Consider the following 21688-nt stretch of genomic DNA (forward strand, 5'->3'; position numbering starts at 1 on the left):
TAAACTCAAGATCCCAGGTTCATCCACTATCCCTTTTGTCCAGTTTTATCCTGTCCTGTTGTCCATGAGGGTATGAGGAAAATTTCCTTTTCCTTCTCTGCTTTCCTCTTTATTCTTTCTTTCCAGACCTTCTTGTCTCTAAAACAGCTGATCTCTAACTTAAATACAGCTAGAAACACAAAAGAAGAACAAATTCAAGTGGATCAATAAATCTAGACAGACAAATACAGAAAGGATATAAAGCAGCTAAGGACTTGGTAGTTTTGAGTGGGTGGGATTCAGCCTCATGCTAACTGTATTTTCAGACTAGTTTCAATATTGCTTTATAGTGGATTCTTTAAAGGAATTTAATGCCTTCAATTACAATGTTAGCAGCTGTTATGAAAAATGCTCTGTGAAATTAGGATGTTACATATCATATCCCACAGAGGCCAGATCCCTACAGTAATGCTGTGAGTCATTCAGCTTTTTCACTACATTGACGCAAATAGAATGCTGCCTATGCTAATATAGAAATGGCAAGGAATCAGGGGAATGGAGCAGCATAACAGTGGGGTCTGCTTGGCATTTTTAAGTGCATTCTTCTTCCCAAATCAGTGGGACATGAAACAGTTACATTTCATTTAATCAAACTGCCTCACTTATCATACTATCCTCTGAAATCCTGCGTAAAATGAGGCACTTAGGTGGCATTTTTTAACTTGCACTAAACCTGCGTATCATTCACAATCACTGAAAGTTCATAAAAGATAGGTCCACTGTGGTTTGACTTAATATTGCATTCAGAAGGTAGGGTTAGAGATTTCAGAGAAACAGTGTAAAATAGTTACCAAGAGAGCAGACCTGAAGTTAGTCTTCCTTGAATAGAATCCAGAACAAGTGGTTCTGCCACTAAATTGGAAAATTTACCTAATCTCTCTGTCCCTCATGGTCTTCAACTACAATACAGGCATGATAATAATACTGTATAGTAATAAGTGCACTGTTATGAGGATTAAATGCATTAATAGCTATAAAAATACTTAGAAGAGTAACCGGAATATTATAAACACTAATAAATGTTTTTTATTTACTTACATGGGAAGGGCAACAAGACATTAAGTTACTAAAGCAAGATGCAGAAAATGTACATTTATTTTAAATATTTAAAAGTCAGTAACATAAAATATATTTTCTAATGCTAAATATTTGTATATAACAATTACATAGCAAAAGATGGAAAGATAAATTTCATACTTGATACTAGTGGTTAACTGCAGAGGAGGTATTAAATTTAGGGATGCTGCTCAAAGTGTACCTTAATCTAATTTGCATGTTTAAAAAGTTTTATATTATGTATATTTTGTATTTATGTATTACTTGTGTATTTAAAATTAATAACAAAAGAAAAAATTTTGTTCAGTGCATTTTATTTTAGAAATATCTTAATTCTATTCTGTATTGTTTTAGGACTCAATTTTCCCAGATGTTGATATTAGTCCAGGGAAACGTGTCAAATTCCTATATGACTGTCAGTCTTCTCCACATGCGAAGCATGCACTTTTGTTACATCTATGATGATTGTTAGCCTGCCTTGCTACTTTACTGTTTGTCAGACAACTTGGCCTAAATAAGGTCCTATGATTTAGCTTCCAGGTACTAATTTGCTTTAGACTTATATGGGAAGATGTACTGAACTAGATATGGTAACTTGAGACCAAGTTACCCAACTTCAGCTCATCTTATGATAGTATTTTGGTGAGAACCGTCTATGGGCAACAGTTAATGCTATTAATAATTATTTATTTTTATTGTCACCTAAAAGCTGATACATTCTGTACCCCAAGTAGTATTTATAAAATTTTCCAAGAAGCCAATTTCTTACTGTTTTAGAATAGAAGATTATTACTATTTGCTAACCTTTTAATTAGGTCTGATTTTATTGTTGTACTAACTACACAATTCATTTGCTAATCTTTGAAAGAATATTAAGGAATTGTTTTTTAACTCTATCAATAAGTGCAATCTCCAAATTATCTGTATGGCTTTGAAACATAATTTGGCTATTTGTTTTAGTGTGGTCTTTCTCCAGTGCACTCAGACATCTAACTTAGGCCTTCCGCTTTTGGTCAGCTTACAGTCCTGGTCTCGGTTGGCAAAGAGGTACAAAATCTGCTTCATATGTCACAGAAACAGTTCTTCAGCAATGCCTCTAAACTGCTCACAGAGATAGTGGCAACAATTCAGAAAAAAACAAATAAACTTAGATACCTTGATTACCATCAAATACTATTTGAAACAAGTGTAAGAGTTGCATTATTCCAAGAATATGAGAGAATGCATACTTTAGATTTAGGCAAAGAAAAACATTTATTTAAATATTTCAGAATTCTTTCAGCATCAGATGTTTTAGAATGTCACAGAAAACCATCTCCATAACCTAAAAAACCAAAGAAATGCAAAATCTAATCAAATGAGCAAACCGGTTGGGAAATACTGACTCTGGAGAATAGAACTATGGGGTAATGTGCATAAATTGAGACTAAGGAGGTTGTATATATATATGGATGTCCTCTTCTGGATGTTATAGTATCTTTGACATGGCAACAATAAGAAAGCTTTCATGTTTTTGCTCAGGATTGCCTATAAATATCTGGTCAGTTTCTCAGTCAAATCTGGGTTTTATTAACCCCAACATGCTAAACAGACACTCCCCAACCCCAATTACCTATTGTGATATAACAGCTTCCTTGGTTAGTACGGGAAGAACTCAGTTCTTATGCCTTTGGTAGAAAGCAATCACAGTTACTGGGGATGATAAATGTTGACTTCTTTACTAGGAAGGAATCTTTCAACATTGGAAGATTTAGCTAAATGCAGCATCAGAAAATTTAAATAGACTTAACATTCACTCAAATTGGTATGCATTTAATTTAACAGATGTTTAAGACTTCCTGAAGAACTTGGGAAGACCAGCAGTCAGCCAATTGTAATTAAAAGGATAATAGATATAACAAATTTATAACTTGTAATCTTAAATATTTTTTAGGTGTTAGTTTGTAAATAGGAAATAAATAATAGTCAAAGGCACCTTAAGAGTGATTTTCAAACTAAAGAGAAACATTTAAAGGCTAGGTTTTTGATAAAGTAGCTTAAATAAATAAAACAAGTTTAAAGCTAAAATAAATCTCTGAATTAATCTCAGTGCTCAAAAACCCTTTGGCATCCTAAGAATACTCACAACTAACAGTTTTCATTGTATCTATATAGTTTCTAAAGTTTAAGTTCCTAGTAATTACTGTACAGTATTGAAGCAGATCAAATTAATTTGTGTCTACCTAAAGGAGTTCATCATAACCTGACATTAGTGTACTGAATTAAGAGAAAAAGTTTCTAAGGAACTCATTGCCACAATACTGAAGCAATTTAATTGCCACATTGTTCAGAATCATACACATAGGAGAATTTTTTGATCCTAACTTCAGGATAGCTGTTCATCTTTTCCATTTTAATTTTTATAGATCCCAAGACCCCGTGAGTGATTTGTATTTCCTATTGGCTGTAAGATATCTTAAGTAAAATCAGTGGCCACTTGAAAAACCTACAGAAGTCTATGGCATGCTTTTCACATGTATACCACACTCCATTACCATCCTTTCATTCCTACTTATGTTCTTTCACCCTGATTTCCAAACTTATCATTTTAGCCCATTTTACCTTAGAATAAATAAGTGACATCTTCCAACCTATATAATTTGACTTTCATGGTGGACCAGACCATATTTCTAAAATGTAGAAAAAAAAAAAAACTTTGGAATAAAGCTGTCTTGGAAGTTTTCTCAGGAAGGAGCTAAATCCTATATTTGGGTTAAAATTATCTTTGTTTCCAGAAGATCCTAATTTATTTTTACAGTTCTATTGCAAGTTAATAAAATTAAAACGCCAAAATAAAATATAAAGTAGCCAACAAAATGAATAGAAAATTACCAAGTTAAAGCTCATTCTCACAAAATAACATTGTGCTTCAATATGACTTTTGATATATTGTGCTAATTAATACCTCAGTAATACCAAAGGGTATGTTAACTTCTCTGAACTTATGAAAATGTAGAGAGAAATATAAACCAAAAAGAGCTGTCACTTTGCAACTGAGCACCTCCTTTTAAATGTCTCAATGATTTGATAACAAAAGTCTGAAAGGCTTAAATGTAGACAAATACAAAAAACGCACACAAAATTAGACAGCTAATTTAGGTGCTTTGTTTTCTGAATAAGAGAATAAATTTTTACTCCAATGATATGCCAGGAAATAATAAATATTGGTTTTAATTAATTTGACTTATTCATTAAAAATTTTTCATAGTGATTTAGCAGAAATGTTCACTCTTTAATGTTATTCAATAATATTTCATGGTCAAAATTATTTATTGGGGATTAAAAAGAAATGAAAATAATTTGTTCAGGAAAAATGCAAATTATGAAAATTTACCAAGAAATTATATCTATATATATGATAAAAAATTTGAATCTGCTCCAGAATTCCTTCCCCCACCCCCCCAATTTAGAACTAAATAATGTGACAGCGTGGGATAATTACCTCATTGCTTTGTACCTAATGCTCTTGCATGAGACTGTCCTGATAATGGAGAGTAAGCATTCACTTCCCTTTAATGACTTTCCATCTAATGAATGTTGGCTTTAATCATGCCTTTAATTTTATTTTAAAATTCTGGGCTCCAATGTTAAAAGTGATTGTTTAATGTATTCTCAGAATCTATCAGTAAATAAATTAACTGTAGTGGTAGGGGTCTGGCTTGGCCCTATATAACAGGTATCTGAAAAGAGCCACTATGTATTGAGGGCTCAAGAGAAAAGACACAGATAACACATGGCTACAGCTACAGTAGAAAATCATTTTTGGGAATAGTTCAATGACCTTGGGGACCTCCTCATTGATATGAATGTCTGACTGGCACTGCCCTTCTTTCTCCTTACTAAATCTTAAACTAATATTTTAATTCTTCATATTTTTTCATTCCTATCTTTCAATATTTATATTTAAGAATATTTTATCTAATATTTCTATATCTTCTCCCAATTTGTGGCTTTTCTTTCCACGTACTTTATGGTCTCTTTTGATGATGACTAATTTTACTGTGGTAAAATTAATCGAAATTTCCTTACAATTTGGAGTTTTTGTGTCTTGTTTCAGAAATCATATAAATATTCTCCTATATTTCATCTAAAAGTTTTAAATACTGCCTTTCTAATCTGAGGCTTTTATCCATACGGAATTTATTTCATTAATGACATTAGGTAGGATACCGGAAAGAACAAGTTCCCTCACCTTATTCTTCTTCCTTAGAATTTCTTGGCTATTCTGGACCAAGTTGTTCTTCCATATATATTTTAGAAACAACTTGCCAAGATCTAAAGAAAATAAAAACTTTCTTCAATTCTGATTGAAACTATATGGGCTATATAGATTAATTTGGCACAAATGGCGTTTTACAATAATGAGGCTTGCTATCTTCACAATTTATTTAGCTCTTCTTTAATGGCTTTCTTATAAGTCTTGAAAATCTTTTAAGATTCATTACTGACTACCTTATATTTTTGTTATTATTGTAGTAGCATCTTACAAAACTTATGTTTTCTATTTGTTAGAATTGATTGAAGTCTAATGATTCTTAGAGTTATACACCCTTTTAAACTCTTATTAATTCTACTTCAGTAGACTCTTTTTTTATGTATTCAATCTTATTATTAGTGAACAATGATAACTTTTATTTCTATTCTTCTAACTTGTATTACTTTTGCTTGTGTGTTAGTACTTAATGGGTCCACTAAGACATCACCGTATAGAAGTGATAATATCACATTTAGTGGTGAAAAGTTAAAAGCATTTTTGCATCTTGATTTTAAAGCAGATGCTTGATTTTAACAATTCACTATTGAACATGATGTTTAATGGGGGATTTTTGTTAGCCTCATAATATCAAGCTAATGAAGTTCATTTCTATTTCTGGCTTGATAAAATAGAGTTTTTATTTTATTATGAATAGTTATTAAACTTGATTAAATGTTTAGCTTCATCCACTAAGATGGTTACATACTATTCTTTTCTAGTGAATGTGTGAATTACATGAGTAGGCCTTCAAATATTAAACCAGTCTTGTCCCTTGCACAGATACAACTTGGTCATGATACATTACGTATTTTTAAAATGCATTTCTGGATTCAGTTTGCTTATATTTAGCTTAGATATTAGACAATTTCAGTGTAATTTTGTCTTTTTGCTCAGTGATCCATCTTGAACCTTAAGATTGTCCTTCTTGGATCATTTTTTTTTTTTAAGTACATTTTTCAGACGTTTCTTTTCTGAGGGTTTATTAATAAAAATGATCAATTTTGTTTGAAAATATCTTTATTTCTCTCCTATTTTTGAAAGACACAGATAGAAGTTATTTTCTCTCAGTACTTTGAAGATACTGCTCCATTGTCTTCTAGTTTCCAGTGTTACTACTATGAAGTTAGGTTTCAGTGTAATTTTTTGGGAGGGGCATTTTTCTCTTTGGATGTATTCAGAATTTTCTCTTTGTCTTTGGTGTTTCATTATAATGTGCCTAAATATGGATTCATTTTTTTATCTTTCTCACTTGGAATTTGTTAGGCTTTTGAATCATTTGTCCTTTAACTCAAGGATCCTACATTCTAGGATGGCAAAACAACATGACATATGTGTGAGGTTGTTCATTACAGCACTATTTATAATGGTGACCTATTCTTTGTTGAAGGCAATTAAAATTCTAGCTTACTTAACTTGCAGAGAGAGCTATCCCCTATTTCCATATTCTAGTTGGTTATAAAATTTTAAGATCAGTGTTAATTATAAAATTTCACAGAAATCATAGGTCTCATCTGCCTGGTACTTGATTTGATAAGTTATGACTGGTGGTCAAAGATATCTCTGAGAGGTTAGAAAGTGCCATGAGAAAAATTTGAAGTGGCCATTTAAGATCCCACATGATTAATAAAGTCTTATAAAATTCTCAGTGTTCTGGAAAAAAATAACAACACAACTACAATAAAACTTTACAGAGAGGACTAAGCCTGGCTTTTTGAAAGCAGTCTGTGGCACAGTTACTGAAGTCCCTGAAGCTGAATGAGCTTATGGAGGTCCTAATCTTGGCTGACACTTCTCTGCACTCTCTAGGCCAACACTCAGGTTCTTGTAAAATCCAGGACTTGTTCTAACTAGATCCCTATAACATTTCATTATTTCGTGGAGCTTACAGATGATTTAAATTGAATAAAGCAATCAAAAGTGCCTTTCTGCCTCTAGAGATATTTACACACCACTGTAAAAGGACAGCTAAGATGCTCAACACAGTGACTATTATTATTAATACTACAATGATGGCAAGCAATAAGCTGTTTCTATGCGCTGGGTACTGTGCAGAGTATTTAACACGGTTTCATTTAATCCTCATAACGACCCTGTAAGTTAGGTTCTCATTATTCCATTTATTATTATTGTTCCCACCAGAGAAAATCAAATAACTTTCCACAATCACACAATTAATAGCAAAAGCTTTATTGTTTAAATCCAAGTCTGTGACTCTAAAACTCAGCTATTTCTTACCATCCTTCCTCTACTGACTTGAGTATAAAATATACAATTTTTTTAAGAAAGAGCAATCTACTATTCTCTTAAAATTTTAGAGTTGTTAGAGTCTCAGTTTATTCAAATTGTATCCCAGCTACCTGCTTTATCAATTACATCTTGGAGTTCTTCCAGGTAACTTTTTACCTGATAGACAGGCAGACTTCACATAAAACCATTAGCCCAAAAACCAAATAAGAAATCTACCAAGGGCAATAGTACATCATTTCAAACTTTAAAAATTTTCTTTGAGTTTAAGAGAATCATGAGCTCAATAAAGAATCTGCACCATAATTCTAACTTGAGAGACAAAGTCAATTGGAATACTGAAACAAAACAAACAAAAAATCCAAAGAAATCTGTATTTTAGTGTAAATCTGCTTCTTCTTAAAGTCTCTGTTAACTATTTGATATCATATTTAATAAGTCAAAGAATAGACAGGAGTATACTTTTACAAGTCGATTATAGAGTTTTATTTTCTGCAATTAGTAGTGGCTTAAACAGTTAACTGAATCTCCTTGTTAATTACTGCCTGAAAGTAAGCTAAAGATCAATTATTCTAAATCAGAAATGATCATTTTGGGGCAGATATCTCCAATTTTTAATTTGTTTGTAAATAACAATTACATAAAAGTTACCTCACTTCATTAGTAGCAATACATATTTCCCAAATATTTTATATTGGGAATAAGATATTTTTATTAGATAATAGTACACCAAGAAATACTGTTACTTAAAGCAAGTCAGTCTAGGGTGGATGAATGAGTTTTTATTTTACTGATGAGGAGGAAGGGCTTTCTATTCCGGAACATAACTGTGTGAGACAGCTTAGAGCTCATAAAAATGTATTAGCTCTACTTTCAGCTCAATTGTTTGTTAAAATATATAGGTCTTTACAACATTAAATAAGCAAAAAACCAAACCCAAGTTATCTGCCAGGGAGTATAATCTGTAGCTCGCTGACATTCAATAGTTATTATAAGCTCACTTAAGAACATAACACCTGGATGGGGGTAACTTCTTAATTAACAATCAATCTATGCATTCCTTCAATATTCTAAATTGTATTTATAGTATATGCTAAAAGAATAAAAGTTAATTTGAGGGAAAAATGAAATAAAAAAACCCACTTGGTTAATCCAAAAAGAAAGAAAACAGAGAAAAGGAATGAAGATGGAACAAAAAGGAAACATGTTAGATTTAAACTCAAATATATCAGTAATTATATTAAATAATGATTTTCTAAATATGTTTTAAAAATAAAAATTGAGAGACAACTTAAAAACATATATGTATACTGTCTACAATGAGACACTAGAAAGGATGAAAGTAAAAAAATGGATAAAGGTCAGCCTACCAGGGAGAAACAACAATTCTAAATTGTATATACTCTTAACATCACCTCTAACACATAAAGCAAAAACTGATATGACAAAAAAAATAAATAAATCAAAATTACAATATTGAGCTTTTCAACACATCTCTCTCACTAACCCATTCCAGAAGTTTTGAACAATATGGTTAACAGTTTTACTTCACTGACATACATGACTGACACCTATCTAAGCACCAAGTCAGAACCAGAGAACTAAGTACCATTATATACTATTCATTCTACTGATTTCAAAAATTTAAATTGCTTTTACTGAACACTGCATTGTACATTTGCACTATACCATTTGACTACACTGAGGTTCTTTGTGTGATGTATCCTAATGAAATCATTAATGTACTATAAGGGTATTGTCAATATTAATAGCACTGCTCACTACTAAGCATGAATTGATCTTACTTTCAAGAGCTGCACTTCTTTTGAGCAGTGTGGTAGTTTGAAGCTGTGGATACCCAGAAAAGATAATTATTTTACTCCATTCCTGAAGGTGTAGACCTATTGTAGGTGGGACCTTTTGATTGGGTTATTTCAATTGAGATATGGCCCACCTCATTCAAAGAGGACTTAATCCTCTTACTGGAGTCATTTTTTTTTTCCATGGGCAGGCACTAGGAGTCGAACCCAGGTCTCTGGCATGGCAGGTGAGAATTCTGCTGCTGAGCCACCATTGCACCACCTTGGAGTCATTTTTAAGAGGATAAAAGACAAAAAAAAAAAAAGAAAGAAAAAGAAAAAAAAGCCCCAGAGAAGCTAAGAGGAAGCCCCTGAAGCCAGAAGCCATAAACAATAATACATAGGAGACAAGGACTAGGAGACGTCACCATGTGCCTTGCTATCTGTCAGAGGAGCCCAAGCTCTCTGGTAGACAACTTTCAGACACAAAGCACCACTTATTGATGCCTTGAGTTGGACATTTTCACAGCCTAAGAAATACAAGCTCATAAGTTAATAAATCCCCATTGTAAAGTCAAGTCATTTCTGGTATATGCATTTTGTCAGTTTCACCAAACTAAAACAAGCAGATTGTTTGTTTTTATCTTATGAACAATGAATAATGGGACAAGGGTTTCCTTTTCCTTTTGGCAACTAGAAAGTTTAGAGCCAAATTAAGGGCTCAGTCTCAGGAAGAGTGTAAGTATGGAATATATACTTGCAACATGATTTCTACTTTGTCCTCATCGTTGTTGCTCTTTCTTATCTTGCCACTTTCAATTCATCCTATTCAGGTGTCTCTCCAAGTTACTTCTAGACAGTGCACGAATGAATAAATAATGTGATTAAGTAAACAAAGAGGTGGTAGAAAGGCAGACAGCTGTAATACAGTTGGTTATTTCCTCTAGCTTTTCCTGATAAAGATCTTTTTAAATCTGAATAAACTTAAGATGAGGATTCAATCAAGAATAATCAGATTCCAGGCAAACCATATGTTAACAACTTGGGCACAAGAAGCAAACCATGTGGATGAGGATTGATGACTGGATAACTGGCTGTCTTGAATACCTAAGCAAGCTCAGTATTCTACTGAGTTTGGAATCCTGTGAACTTGGTTCAGGCTTCAGTTACAGAGTACATCTTAGTGGTTGACTTTTGGGAAATATGGGCCCTATCGCAACACCTAAACCATTTTGTGGAAAAAGAGAAAGAGAAATGAGAGAAGGCAAGAAGTATATTATTTCCATATCCTTATGCTCTTTTCTCCAGGATATTCTTAAATTCCCTAGAAAGTAGCTATAAAATACTCTTATTTTTAAAGACATCCAGAATTGAGGAATTTTCAGCATCACAATCTATTCTCAAAGTCTAGAATTTCCTACAATACCCCATCTAACAATTTACGTCTTTTCCTTCTTGCACAGTTATCATGAGAGCTAAAGAATAATAAATAATTAAAAGAACTAAGTATAAAACACTTTATATAATCCTCTATGTTCACACTCTTGGGAAGGTAACATTCAGTGTTATCTAACTAGTAGTATAGTGGTTGAATACATGGGTATGAGAAATAAGAAGCACTGGGTAGCAATAGCTAAAGTCCACAGGGATTCTTGAGCCACAGTTACAAACCTGGAAGTGACACACAGTTCCCATTATGCCTCAAAACTGTTAACTCATAATGTTTATACAATTAAATACAAACCTCTTTTTTAGGCATTCAGAGCCCTCTAAGTAGAGCTCAATATGCATTTTTAGGCATATCGCCCACTTAAACCCCAAGAATATCCTATGCCACTTCAAATGGCTTGAACTTTATGTAAGTCTATGAATCAGGAAAAAAATCCTAATTTTATTACACTTTTATCTTCTTTGAACTCCCTCACATCTCTAAAGATGTTCATATAGTGCATTAATGTTCTATTTACTTGTCTCATATCAAGCCCCTTAACTTCCTCATCCTTGAGCCCAGCTAGCTCACGTTATAAACCTCCTTGTATACCTTACAGGTCATAGCACTGCTATCTATTTAGTGGCCACTCTTTTCCTTGCTAATAACAAGCCTAGAAGTACACTTTTCAGTGTTCAAAATAACTCTTCTTTAATGATATGATAGTTATTCCTGACTTCTCAAGGAAGGATAATCATAATCTGCCTTCAAATATAATTTCCACCTATTGGTCCTAGGCTTTCCTTCAGGATCTTTATGGAATATGCATAATCTTTCTTTAATAAACAGTCTTTCAAGTGCTTGAAATTAAAATTTGTCATCATATCTGTATGGAAGGTCTAGTACCTAGGAAGAACACGTTGTGGATTTGACAGTTCTAGGAAATATAATCAAACTAAGATCACAGCTCTTTTTTCTACAGAGATCTAACATATTTGTCCTTTGCTCTTATTCTAATCCTGACATGAACAGCTGGGCAGCCACAGACATTCTAATCAGTTCAGGGCCCTCAGATACAAGGCAGAAAACTCTAATATATATCACATTACATAGCCACTTAGAAAAAGACAAACAGAATATGTGGTAGGGCAAAAGTATAATTTTTCATGTTATGGCACACATGGAAAATAATATTTCACCAGTATACTAGAGTAAACCAAAGGGAATTTGGGTCTCATTATGAATCTTGATGAAAAAAAATCCATTACGTTTGCTTTCTGCATTTATGATAAGAAAAAGTACTAGAATATATTAAATAATGAATTTGTGCATATAATCTTTATCAAAAATTTTAATGAGATACTTGAGTTGATGTAGCCTATACAGAGACCCATACAAAAGGTATTCAAATATAATTTAACTGTGACAAATTTTTGCATGGTTTTTAATTTTAATCATTGTAAGATTTTACAATAGCTCAATACTCAAAGTCTTATAATTAATCCATCCCTAAATGGATGCTCTGTTCTAGAATAATATGAGTCCATGTGAAGAAAAATTGGCTGTTTGGTGCTCTTCCCTTCCTCTTCCTTCCTTTCTCCCTCCTTCACTCCCTGTCGCTTTCCATTTCTTTCGTGTCTTTCATTATTTTATTCTGAAAGTTTTTCACCGATATATATTTGAAAATCCATTTGCTTACGGAGTTGCCTCAAGGCCTAAAAATATGCTAAATCACTCTACTCTCAGATAAAACACTCCAGTGCCTATAAAGCAAATCAGAACTGGACAGTCCAAAGGAGGCGGAGAGGTTGCATACTGCATCTAATGGGTAGAAGGCAGGGGAACTGACTGCAACCACTGTACCCATCCTAATGCAAAAAGGTACGAAGGTATCTTTAAATGCTGAATGGCCTATGTTAGGTCTGCAGCTTTACTCTCCTTTCTAAACCTCTCACACTTCAGTGTTCCCTAGCAACAGAAGTAAAGGATCAATTTAGAAAAGTGCTTTTCAGAACATTCCTATCTAACTACTGACCAAGCTATTTTAGTTTATGTGATCAAGCAATTGAAATTAAAGAAGATTGTATCATTGACTGTCCTTGGCACGAAAACGGGAAGAGCACTGCTTGATATGTACGCTACCAATATCTGAGATGACGAATTCTACCTCTACTGCATGAACATGGAATGGTTTCAGTAAGAATTAGTAGTCTTGGCATCTCACTGTGAACCGACAATGTTGCTAGGGAAACTGATAATTATGTGGCAAAAATGGAGGGTGCAGAATAAAAAAAAGGTTCAGAAGAAATGTAAGGTTTTGATCCAAATCAGCAGGTTAATGGTATAGTCTGTTGATCTTCTGTAGTCATATAATTTAATAAATACCATTAATTGTATGTTTGACAAGATACTTATTTCTAACTGAAAGAAAGAACCATAATTAATAGACCATGGAAAGCTACTGGTTACTGATCAAACTTTGTGTGTGCCACGGCAGGAACACTTACTACAAATTACAACTAATTTTAAAATTAAAATATTCAAAGTGTGAAAAGACACACTGGCTTGATTTCTGGTATTTTTCTTTAGATATCAATCTTACAATGCCCCAGAAATAAAAATTATAACTCCATAATAGCTCTAATAAAGTTGCTTTTTATCTTTCATAGATTAAGTCATACAGACTCAAAATACTCCAAAAGGTGGGGAAGAAAGAAGAACTACTATTTTTATATTAAACACAGTAAAATAAACCCAGAGAATCTGAATGACCTTCCTGAAGTCACAGAGCTCCCAGTCAGTGGTAATTCTGGTGCTAAATTTTCCTTTTTCGGTTGCCATAGAGGTATTATTTTTAAATTATATCTTATTAAGAGGAAAGCCATCAAAAGGAGAAAAACACAATAAATGAATTCAATCTCTATTCATACCTTTAATTTTAAATGAAGATTACCAATACTTTTTATCTTTAATGACTAAGAGTTTAGTTCTAAAAGTTAACTATATAATATAGGTTTCCTGCTTAGCAGGAAAATCTTGTTGGAAACATTTTAATATGTGAGCTAAATCATCAAAAAATTAAACAGCTCATTAACAAACTGGGCTTTACTGCATGTCAAATCACTGCAACAGTACCTGTCATATGCCTCTACTCTGCTTTGTCATGACAATCCTGTTACCCACAATTCTTTCATTTTCACTTTTTCCAAGGACTGCTAGGGTATATTTTAAAAGATGAAACCCAAAGTTATATATTTTCCTGTGTAGTTTTCTTTACAGATTCTTATACATTTTCTAATTTATAAATATATATTTATATATACATAATCTCTGTACATTTTATGTGTGTGAGAAAACAAGTGATGAATTTATGGTTGGTATATGAAAGAAGGTGATGATTCACAATAGAAAAATTTTCCAGTGTTTTGGTCTTCTTATTTGGTCTTTGAAAAGAGAAAGAAGTGATAAGGACACATAGGACACAAAGGAAAAAGCACAAAACCATACACAACTTCTTAACTAAATAAAATTCCAAGTGTTAGAAGTAGGTAGTCAGCCTTCAGAAATGTTATGCAAAAGATCTTTATTCTAGTGGATTTAAAAATGTAAGCCTTCCTCATTAATACATAAGTAGCCCAGATCACTCTAGATGACTATCATATTTTAAGCAGTTTATCAAATCTATCGATTTTTTATGTTTTAAAAATAATCTCTGGTTTGTTTTTAGATGAAATTTTGTTAATTCTTTATATTAAAGCATTTATTTCTTGTGACGAGTTAAAATTGATCATATGTTCTTATTTTGATAAACTTTTTCTTCTTTCCCATAAGAAAAAGACATTTTCAGCTTTTAAATCACTGGGTAAAGAAAGAACCTAAGGCCACATTATATAGTCATTAAAAGCGATTGCTGTGGTTAGATTACACAAACCTTGACTTAAGCCATCTTGACAAGTCATTTGCTTGACATCCAAATTCTCCATGGTATCTCCTTTAGAGACTTCACCGAGAGATGTTGTTCTCTCAAAAATGTTGTTGTTATTGTTAACTTGAGTCCCATTTTGCTTCAGTAGCCTGAACACCTCAGCCTCCAAATCTCTAATCTAGAAAAAACAAATCCATTTATAAAACTCTAAACCAGTGATTTCTCTCTTAAAAAATAGGCAAAATCATCCTATTATTTAATGGCTTTGAGAAGATAACTCACCCGCACTTGTAAGCCTTGAACTTCCACAGTATGCGCTTTTTCCAAATCTTCTATTTTCTTTCTTTCTGCTTCCTGTCTTTTGATGAAATCAAGTTCTCTTAAGAAGAAAATAATACATCTGATTGCATCAAACACTCAGTAAATGAGGAAACATGAAAGTTCTTATCTGAAGCAATAAACTATATAGTAAGATAAACAACTGGACAGCTATTTAAATAAACAAAACTTGATCACAGTTAGGGAAAAGTATATAGTAATGAAAGAAGATAAACTATCTTTAATGAGCCACAAAGCAAAGAAAAATGCTTTGATTCTGTGTACGATGATTTTCATTTGTAATTCCTGATTCTAGAGTACCCCTACATTAGTGCACATAGGTGCCCTAATGACTCATCTGGGTAATTTTGTGAGATAATTGCATGTGAGGTAATCATAGTTCCACATTTACAATGTTACACCAACAGTAAACTGAGGGACATAGATGGTAAGAGTACAAAAAAGAAAATTTATAATAAATTGCTCTCTACCACTAACATGGGAGAGGGGGCTGGGTTGATCAGAAACAATGAAGGGGAGCACTAACTTACACACCTAAGGGTAATATGGAAAGAAGGAGAAATATCTCCATTTTGAGAACCTGAAAAAGAATATGCAAATTTAACAAAATTTAATACAAAATTATTGCATGAGCTATGGTCAGTTATCATATTTTTAGCAAGAAGAGCTAAATAGTGACATATTGAATTCATGGTCACAAAGAGCAATTTCTCTCCTTTTTAGCTATAAACTTCATTTTAAATTCTTCCTTTGCAGCAATAAATTAATAGCAATCCCTCCTAAATAATTAAAATATATTATTTCCACAATAGGAAATAACAGATATATGACGAATCTTACACATATGCTTAGAGTCTAAGGCTTGGCATGGAAACCAGAAAAACTGCTGGCACTAATTTTCATTGTCCTAGCTAACAGAAGTAACTGTTGAAAAATTTCAGTACAGATCACCCTGGTTAGCTGGACAGTCTCCCTGAAATTATGCCAAGATCTGACAGATGGAAGCCAAGCAGCAGCCTCAGAGGCTGCTGAAATGCAAAAGCAGAGTGTGGTGATAGTCTCTTTCACGGCAGTGAGCTGAGGCCCTTATGAGTCTCTCAACAGCTAAGAGAGGTAGGGTGATAGGGCAGAGGGGCTTGCCAGTCAGTATTAACATGCAGTGGGAAAATTCTGCAGCTACTGTTTCTAAGCACAGAGAGAGAAGCAGTTTGATCAAGGCCCCAATTGCTGCCTTACACAATCCTCATCCAATAGCCATTCTGTGTAACTAGCAGGGCTTCTTGTTTTTAAATCACAGAGGTATGTCAAAAAGGAAAGAGATATTCAAATATTATAACACTTACTATAAATGATTAACTATAAAACAAACAAACACAAAAAAGCCCAGGAGGTTGCCCAAAACTGTATAATATAAAATATATAATCTTTTTTAAATTAATTAATTAATTATTTTTGAATGGGCAGGAACAAGGAATCAAACCTGGGTCTCCGGCACGGCAGGTGAAAACTCTGCCTGCTGAGCCATTGTGGCCCAGCCAAAATATGACAGAAGTGATTTCCAAATCCAGATGTCGATTTATGCTGTAACTATGCCTCTAAGAGAGATAACTCTGAGGTCTTATTTTCTATTACACTTGCTATCGCTAAATCACCAAATGTGAATCTTCTTCAGACTCATGCAATTATTCGTTAGTCATTAGAAGTTGCTTACTTTTGTTGAAAATCCTTGATCAATTTCTTTGCCTTGTTGTATTTTTTTTCCAGTGCCTGATACTGGCTTTGAGTCTCTTTGAGGTGTTCATTCACTGTGTGGCATAATGTTTGTGCTTCAATCCAGTAGCTCTCCAGCTTCACCATTCTTTCTTTATTCTCTTCTATGTTCTGCTGGAGCTGGTTTTTTTCTAGTTCCCATCTCACTTTCTCATTTTCTGCCGCTTGCAGCTGGATAAGGCAAATATCAAGGCAAGGGTTACTTGGGTATTTCTGTAGCAAAAATCCCTCATAGTTTTATAGCATGTTTCAGATTGAATTCCATTGTTACATACATTTGATCAACCCAGCCCTGTTAGATTAGAAGAGCAAATACTATTTTCATCATTTCATAGATTATGAAATGAAATCTTGAAAGGCAAAATGATCTGCCTGAGGTCACATCTGATAAATGATAAAATACACACTTGAATCCAATTCATGTGATCTTTCCATCACACTATATAGTCTGAAATTCTGTAAACTGTAAAAGACATTTTATATTTGATTGATTATATTCAATGAACTCTGATTTTTTTTTGGAGAGGTATTTAAAATGTCCAGTTATATGTAAAAAATTAACAAAAAAGGGAGTGGAAGAGACAAGGAGGGGGCTAGAGGGGTTGAAGCACTGTATGGCCCAATGGCTAAAAGGGGGCCCTGCAGTCATTCAACTTAGAGTGAAATCCCAGCTCTGTCATTACTAGCTGTTTTAACCTTGGGCACTTTGGGCAAGTAAATGAAGTTCTCTAAGACTCAATTCTATTATCTATAAACAGAATTGGGATATAACACATCAGCATGTTTGGAACGGCTTCTTGGGCATAGCAAATATCTGATAAATGATAGCTATTTTTACCTTGCTTTTAACCCTTTTGTTGATATTATTATTATATCTTTTATTTCAATTGACATGGATAAATTCTGTAGTACATTATTTTGCTGGCAGTGTTACGAATTTCTAGAGCCTTATAAATTTTATAGTTGCATAAAAGTATAAAATAGAGTAGGTAAAAATAGAAATTATTGCTGGATTAATTTAAATCCCTCCAATGGAACAGAAAAACAGCCTGTTTCAGAATCTGCTTCCAGGGACACTTAGGAAGAGACAGCAGACTAGTCCAACCCCCTCATTTCTATAGAAATTCAAGGTTGAGCCATGAGGTGAGGGGTCAAAAGTCATTTATTCACAATAACCTTTTGACCCTCAAACCAGTCATCTACTTCATATATGCCTCCTGTAAAGTTCAAAAGTATGTAGATTCATTGTAAACTATGACTGTTCAAAATCTAAGACAATTTCATAATCAGATAGCATTTCAACAAAGGCGCTTTTATGTATATTTTAAACTAAATACATTGGCAAAATAGGTTACAAAGTAAAAAAGAAGCCAAAAACATTTCAAAATCAGGAATTTTATTACCAACATGGATAATAAAGAGTCATAGTACATTAAGCCTAATTTGGATATTTTATGTGCTAATATAATTATGAGAAAATGTAAAATATGAATTTATAGGCTTTTCCTAAATCAAATGTTTATAGTCTAACATAAGAAGCTCTGTTAAAGCTTTTAAAACTCTATCTAAGCAAAACTTAAAAAACTTCTATTCTGTCAAGAAACAATAAAAACCTAAAATAAGACTAGGTTTTTTAAATACATCTTTTATTAAGCAATAAGTTTTGTATTCAAGTTGTTTATTTACCAACCATTACTAATTTAAAAATTATTATTCACAGGGCTGGGCTAACACTGTGAATGCTGTATAGACATGTTTTGATCGAAGAGTTTATAGAATGTTTTAGTTAAGAATACCATTTAACCAAAACAGCCTTGCTAATTCATCTCTATTTAAAATATGGGGAAAAATCAAAACAGTGTTAAATGTGAACAGGAAAATAGATCATTAGGGTGGGGAGGAATTAAGTCCTAATTTTTGAAAGGCTATAAAAACAACAAAGAATACTGTTTTAAAAGTAATTCAAAGGATATTTTTAAACCTGTGAAATTACCCATTTGATAAAACTAGACACAATTCCCAAACCCTGTATGTACATGTGCTTTTTAACTTACCAATTAATAACGCCCTTTTGAATCTTGTATTATTCCCTATGTAGACCACAAGCACATACTTCCTTTTTTCAAAGCTTGTTTTTTCCTCCCCAAAATTTAAGTAATGTGAACTGAACTTGTCTAAAAATTTCCATTAGCACCTGGCACATAAAACCAATTATGCATGTATTATAACATATTAAATCTCTAATATTTATTACTAAAATTGGACATTTTTCTATCAAAAATAATTTATTTTTTTCCTGTGCATTTGAAGAATATGAATACTAGAGACTAATTTCCTATGTTAGATGCACAATACACTGTTAAAACAATATACTGTTTCTGTTGAATATGTTAAGCATAAATAAAGAATTAAGCCTATTTAAAATGAGAGAGGAAGAAAAGAACAAAAAGAAGAATGCAGTGTTCTTCCCATGCTTGAACCATTAAAATATGTTTTTTTGAGGAAAGTTCAAAAGGAAGCTTTGAAAAGGACAGTTCAGAGGCAACTGGCCACATATGTACAATTTTATGAATGTATATACTTTAAAATATTGTGTTATTTGCACTGAGGAGGGAAATGGGAGTGCTTGCCCTCACAGGCGGGTTTGTGCATCTAACATAGGAAATTAGTCTCTAGTATTCATATTCTTCAAATGCACAGGAAAAAAGTTCTTTAGTCCTAGGGCTGAACTTATTCATAGTATCTGAAGTTTAAAAAGTACAATTCAGGCACCCTGTATTGGTTCTTACCTTGGTCTTTAATTTTTGAATCTCAGCTTCTGTAACTGCATGTTTTATTTGCAACTGAAAATGAAAAAGAAAGAAAAAGCAATCTGAATTAAGAGAGTATATCTATATTTGTACAGCCTATAGAATTTAGAAGAATACCTAATTACATAGGAAAAGGCCTAGAAAAGTGCTGCAACACAGCAGGTTGTAAATTAAAATGTCCAGTGTATAAAATGACTCATTGGGTGCAAGCTAATTAAGAGGGTTTATGGCTCACACTTCCTGACATCAGATTAGGTTACCAATTTAATTATTCAGGGACCAAAGAGAAGAAGGCATATTTTCTTGCCCTCTTTGTAGTTCCTCCCTTATGATTTGAGTATCAAGACATCCCACAAGGGATTGTTTCCTTGCAGAGTCTTGCAGACTGAACTGTTTAAGCAGGCAAGCCAGCCTGTGGCAGTGTGAACATCCTATTCCAAAACTGGAAGAAAGGTGGCAGTCTGGTTCCATGAGACACACTCTCTGAGGCGCAGCCTTTTACAGCTCAGACTGCTCCAAAGAAGGAGACAAGAATGATATAGCACAACAGTGAAATTTGTGATTTTTTAAAATTGCCGGAAAAGTACAGATCCAGATTTTTAGACTCCAAAAGTTTCGGTCCTACTGAAGACCCAGACTCTAACAAGCTTCAGCGACAGCTCATTTGCAGGAAAACCACAATTCACAGCAGTTTGCTTCACTCCTCCCCTCAATGGTCCCTTCCTTCCCATCTTACTTTTTCCTGTAAGGGAAGAAGAAAGAAACATTCATTTCCTTAAGGGGCCACTAAGTACCCCCAAATTTAAATAGGCTCATAATCCCTTATTTGAAACCATTGGGGCCAGATGTTTTTTGAATTCAGAATTCTTCCCATTTCAGAAAGAAAGATACGCATCCTCCACAAATTGTGTATTACCCATAGCAGGGTCTGTGGGAGCTCTCTGTAATCAAAACATTAATATTTTACCACCAAACATATGAATATTCCCATTAAGTCAGGTGCATAAAGATTACAAACAGCATCCTCTTAGTTTTGGTCAGATTTTATCACCAAATGAGTCTGCTATAAACTTACAAAAAAGACTGCTTCCAAACATTTGGATTTAGGATTGTATATGAGGGACTAACAACCTCTAATATTACTATAATCAAATAAATCTAAGAGGTTTTATAATCAGAAAAAATATTGTACAGGTGACTCCACTGACGTAGAGTTCTTGGACCAGCAACATGAAACTTTGGAGACCACAATACCTCTACAAACCTCAACTCTCCCTTCCATTTGTAACCTGAAGTCCCTTGGTTTTTACTCAGTGGGTGGGGCATATGGGAAGAGTGAAGAGGGAAAGAAGTAAGAATAATCAAGGGGAGGCTGATTCAATGCTCTTAGATGCCAATGGCAAAAAGTCCACAACCCAAGTGCCCCAAAGTTAACGGCAAAGCACTCCCTTCTTTGATGCTTTGAATTCTGTTATGGGTAAGGCAGGCCGTGTAGTCTGCACTATTGCAGCTGTGTTCCTGCTCTTTGTACTGGTGGGTGATAGTGAAATTGCAAATTTGACTTTGCTTCACTTGCATCACTTATCTTAGCTACACTATTTCTGAACTAGTCATTCCTGAAGCCCTGCTGATGTGGCTATTGCTCCTTTCCCTCTCTCTGGTTCCTGGGGGTTTTGGTTCTCTTGTGCCAATAGCCTTGAGGCCCAAATGGCTATTTCTAGTTTGTTACCATACCTCTGGTGGTACAACTCTTATTTATCTACCTTTAGCAGATGTTTAGAGCATTATTGTATCTGGTAAGGAAAGAGTCACAAGCTTTGTCAATGACTGAATTGGAGGAGGCTGAGAGACACGGCGGTGTTGCTCTCAAATCACAGCAACTCCTTCCATCTAACTGATAAGATTCATGTTCACCCAGATCCCTAGTCTTGATCTACCTTTCAGGAGCCTAACACAATGCCAGGCAAGCAGCCTGACATGGGA

The 21688-nt window shown here is 33.6% G+C and overlaps 1 protein-coding gene across 12 annotated transcripts in view; it reads right to left on the bottom strand.

The window, feature by feature from the left end:
* Positions 1-21688, bottom strand: part of PPP1R9A (protein phosphatase 1 regulatory subunit 9A) — a 434558-nt gene that overhangs the window by 41321 nt on the left and 371549 nt on the right. For all 12 annotated transcript variants that reach the window (XM_077123485.1, XM_077123518.1, XM_077123509.1 and 9 more), the window contains 4 exons: positions 19685-19738; positions 16837-17066; positions 15069-15165; positions 14793-14964 (listed from right to left, as the gene is read on the bottom strand). In XM_077123485.1, coding sequence (XP_076979600.1) covers positions 14793-14964; positions 15069-15165; positions 16837-17066; positions 19685-19738 — 553 coding nt within the window. The remainder of the gene's footprint in view (positions 1-14792; positions 14965-15068; positions 15166-16836; positions 17067-19684; positions 19739-21688) is intronic.

The sequence above is a fragment of the Tamandua tetradactyla genome, chromosome 1, assembly GCF_023851605.1.
Source record: "Tamandua tetradactyla isolate mTamTet1 chromosome 1, mTamTet1.pri, whole genome shotgun sequence".
Taxonomy (NCBI): Eukaryota; Metazoa; Chordata; class Mammalia; order Pilosa; family Myrmecophagidae; genus Tamandua; species Tamandua tetradactyla.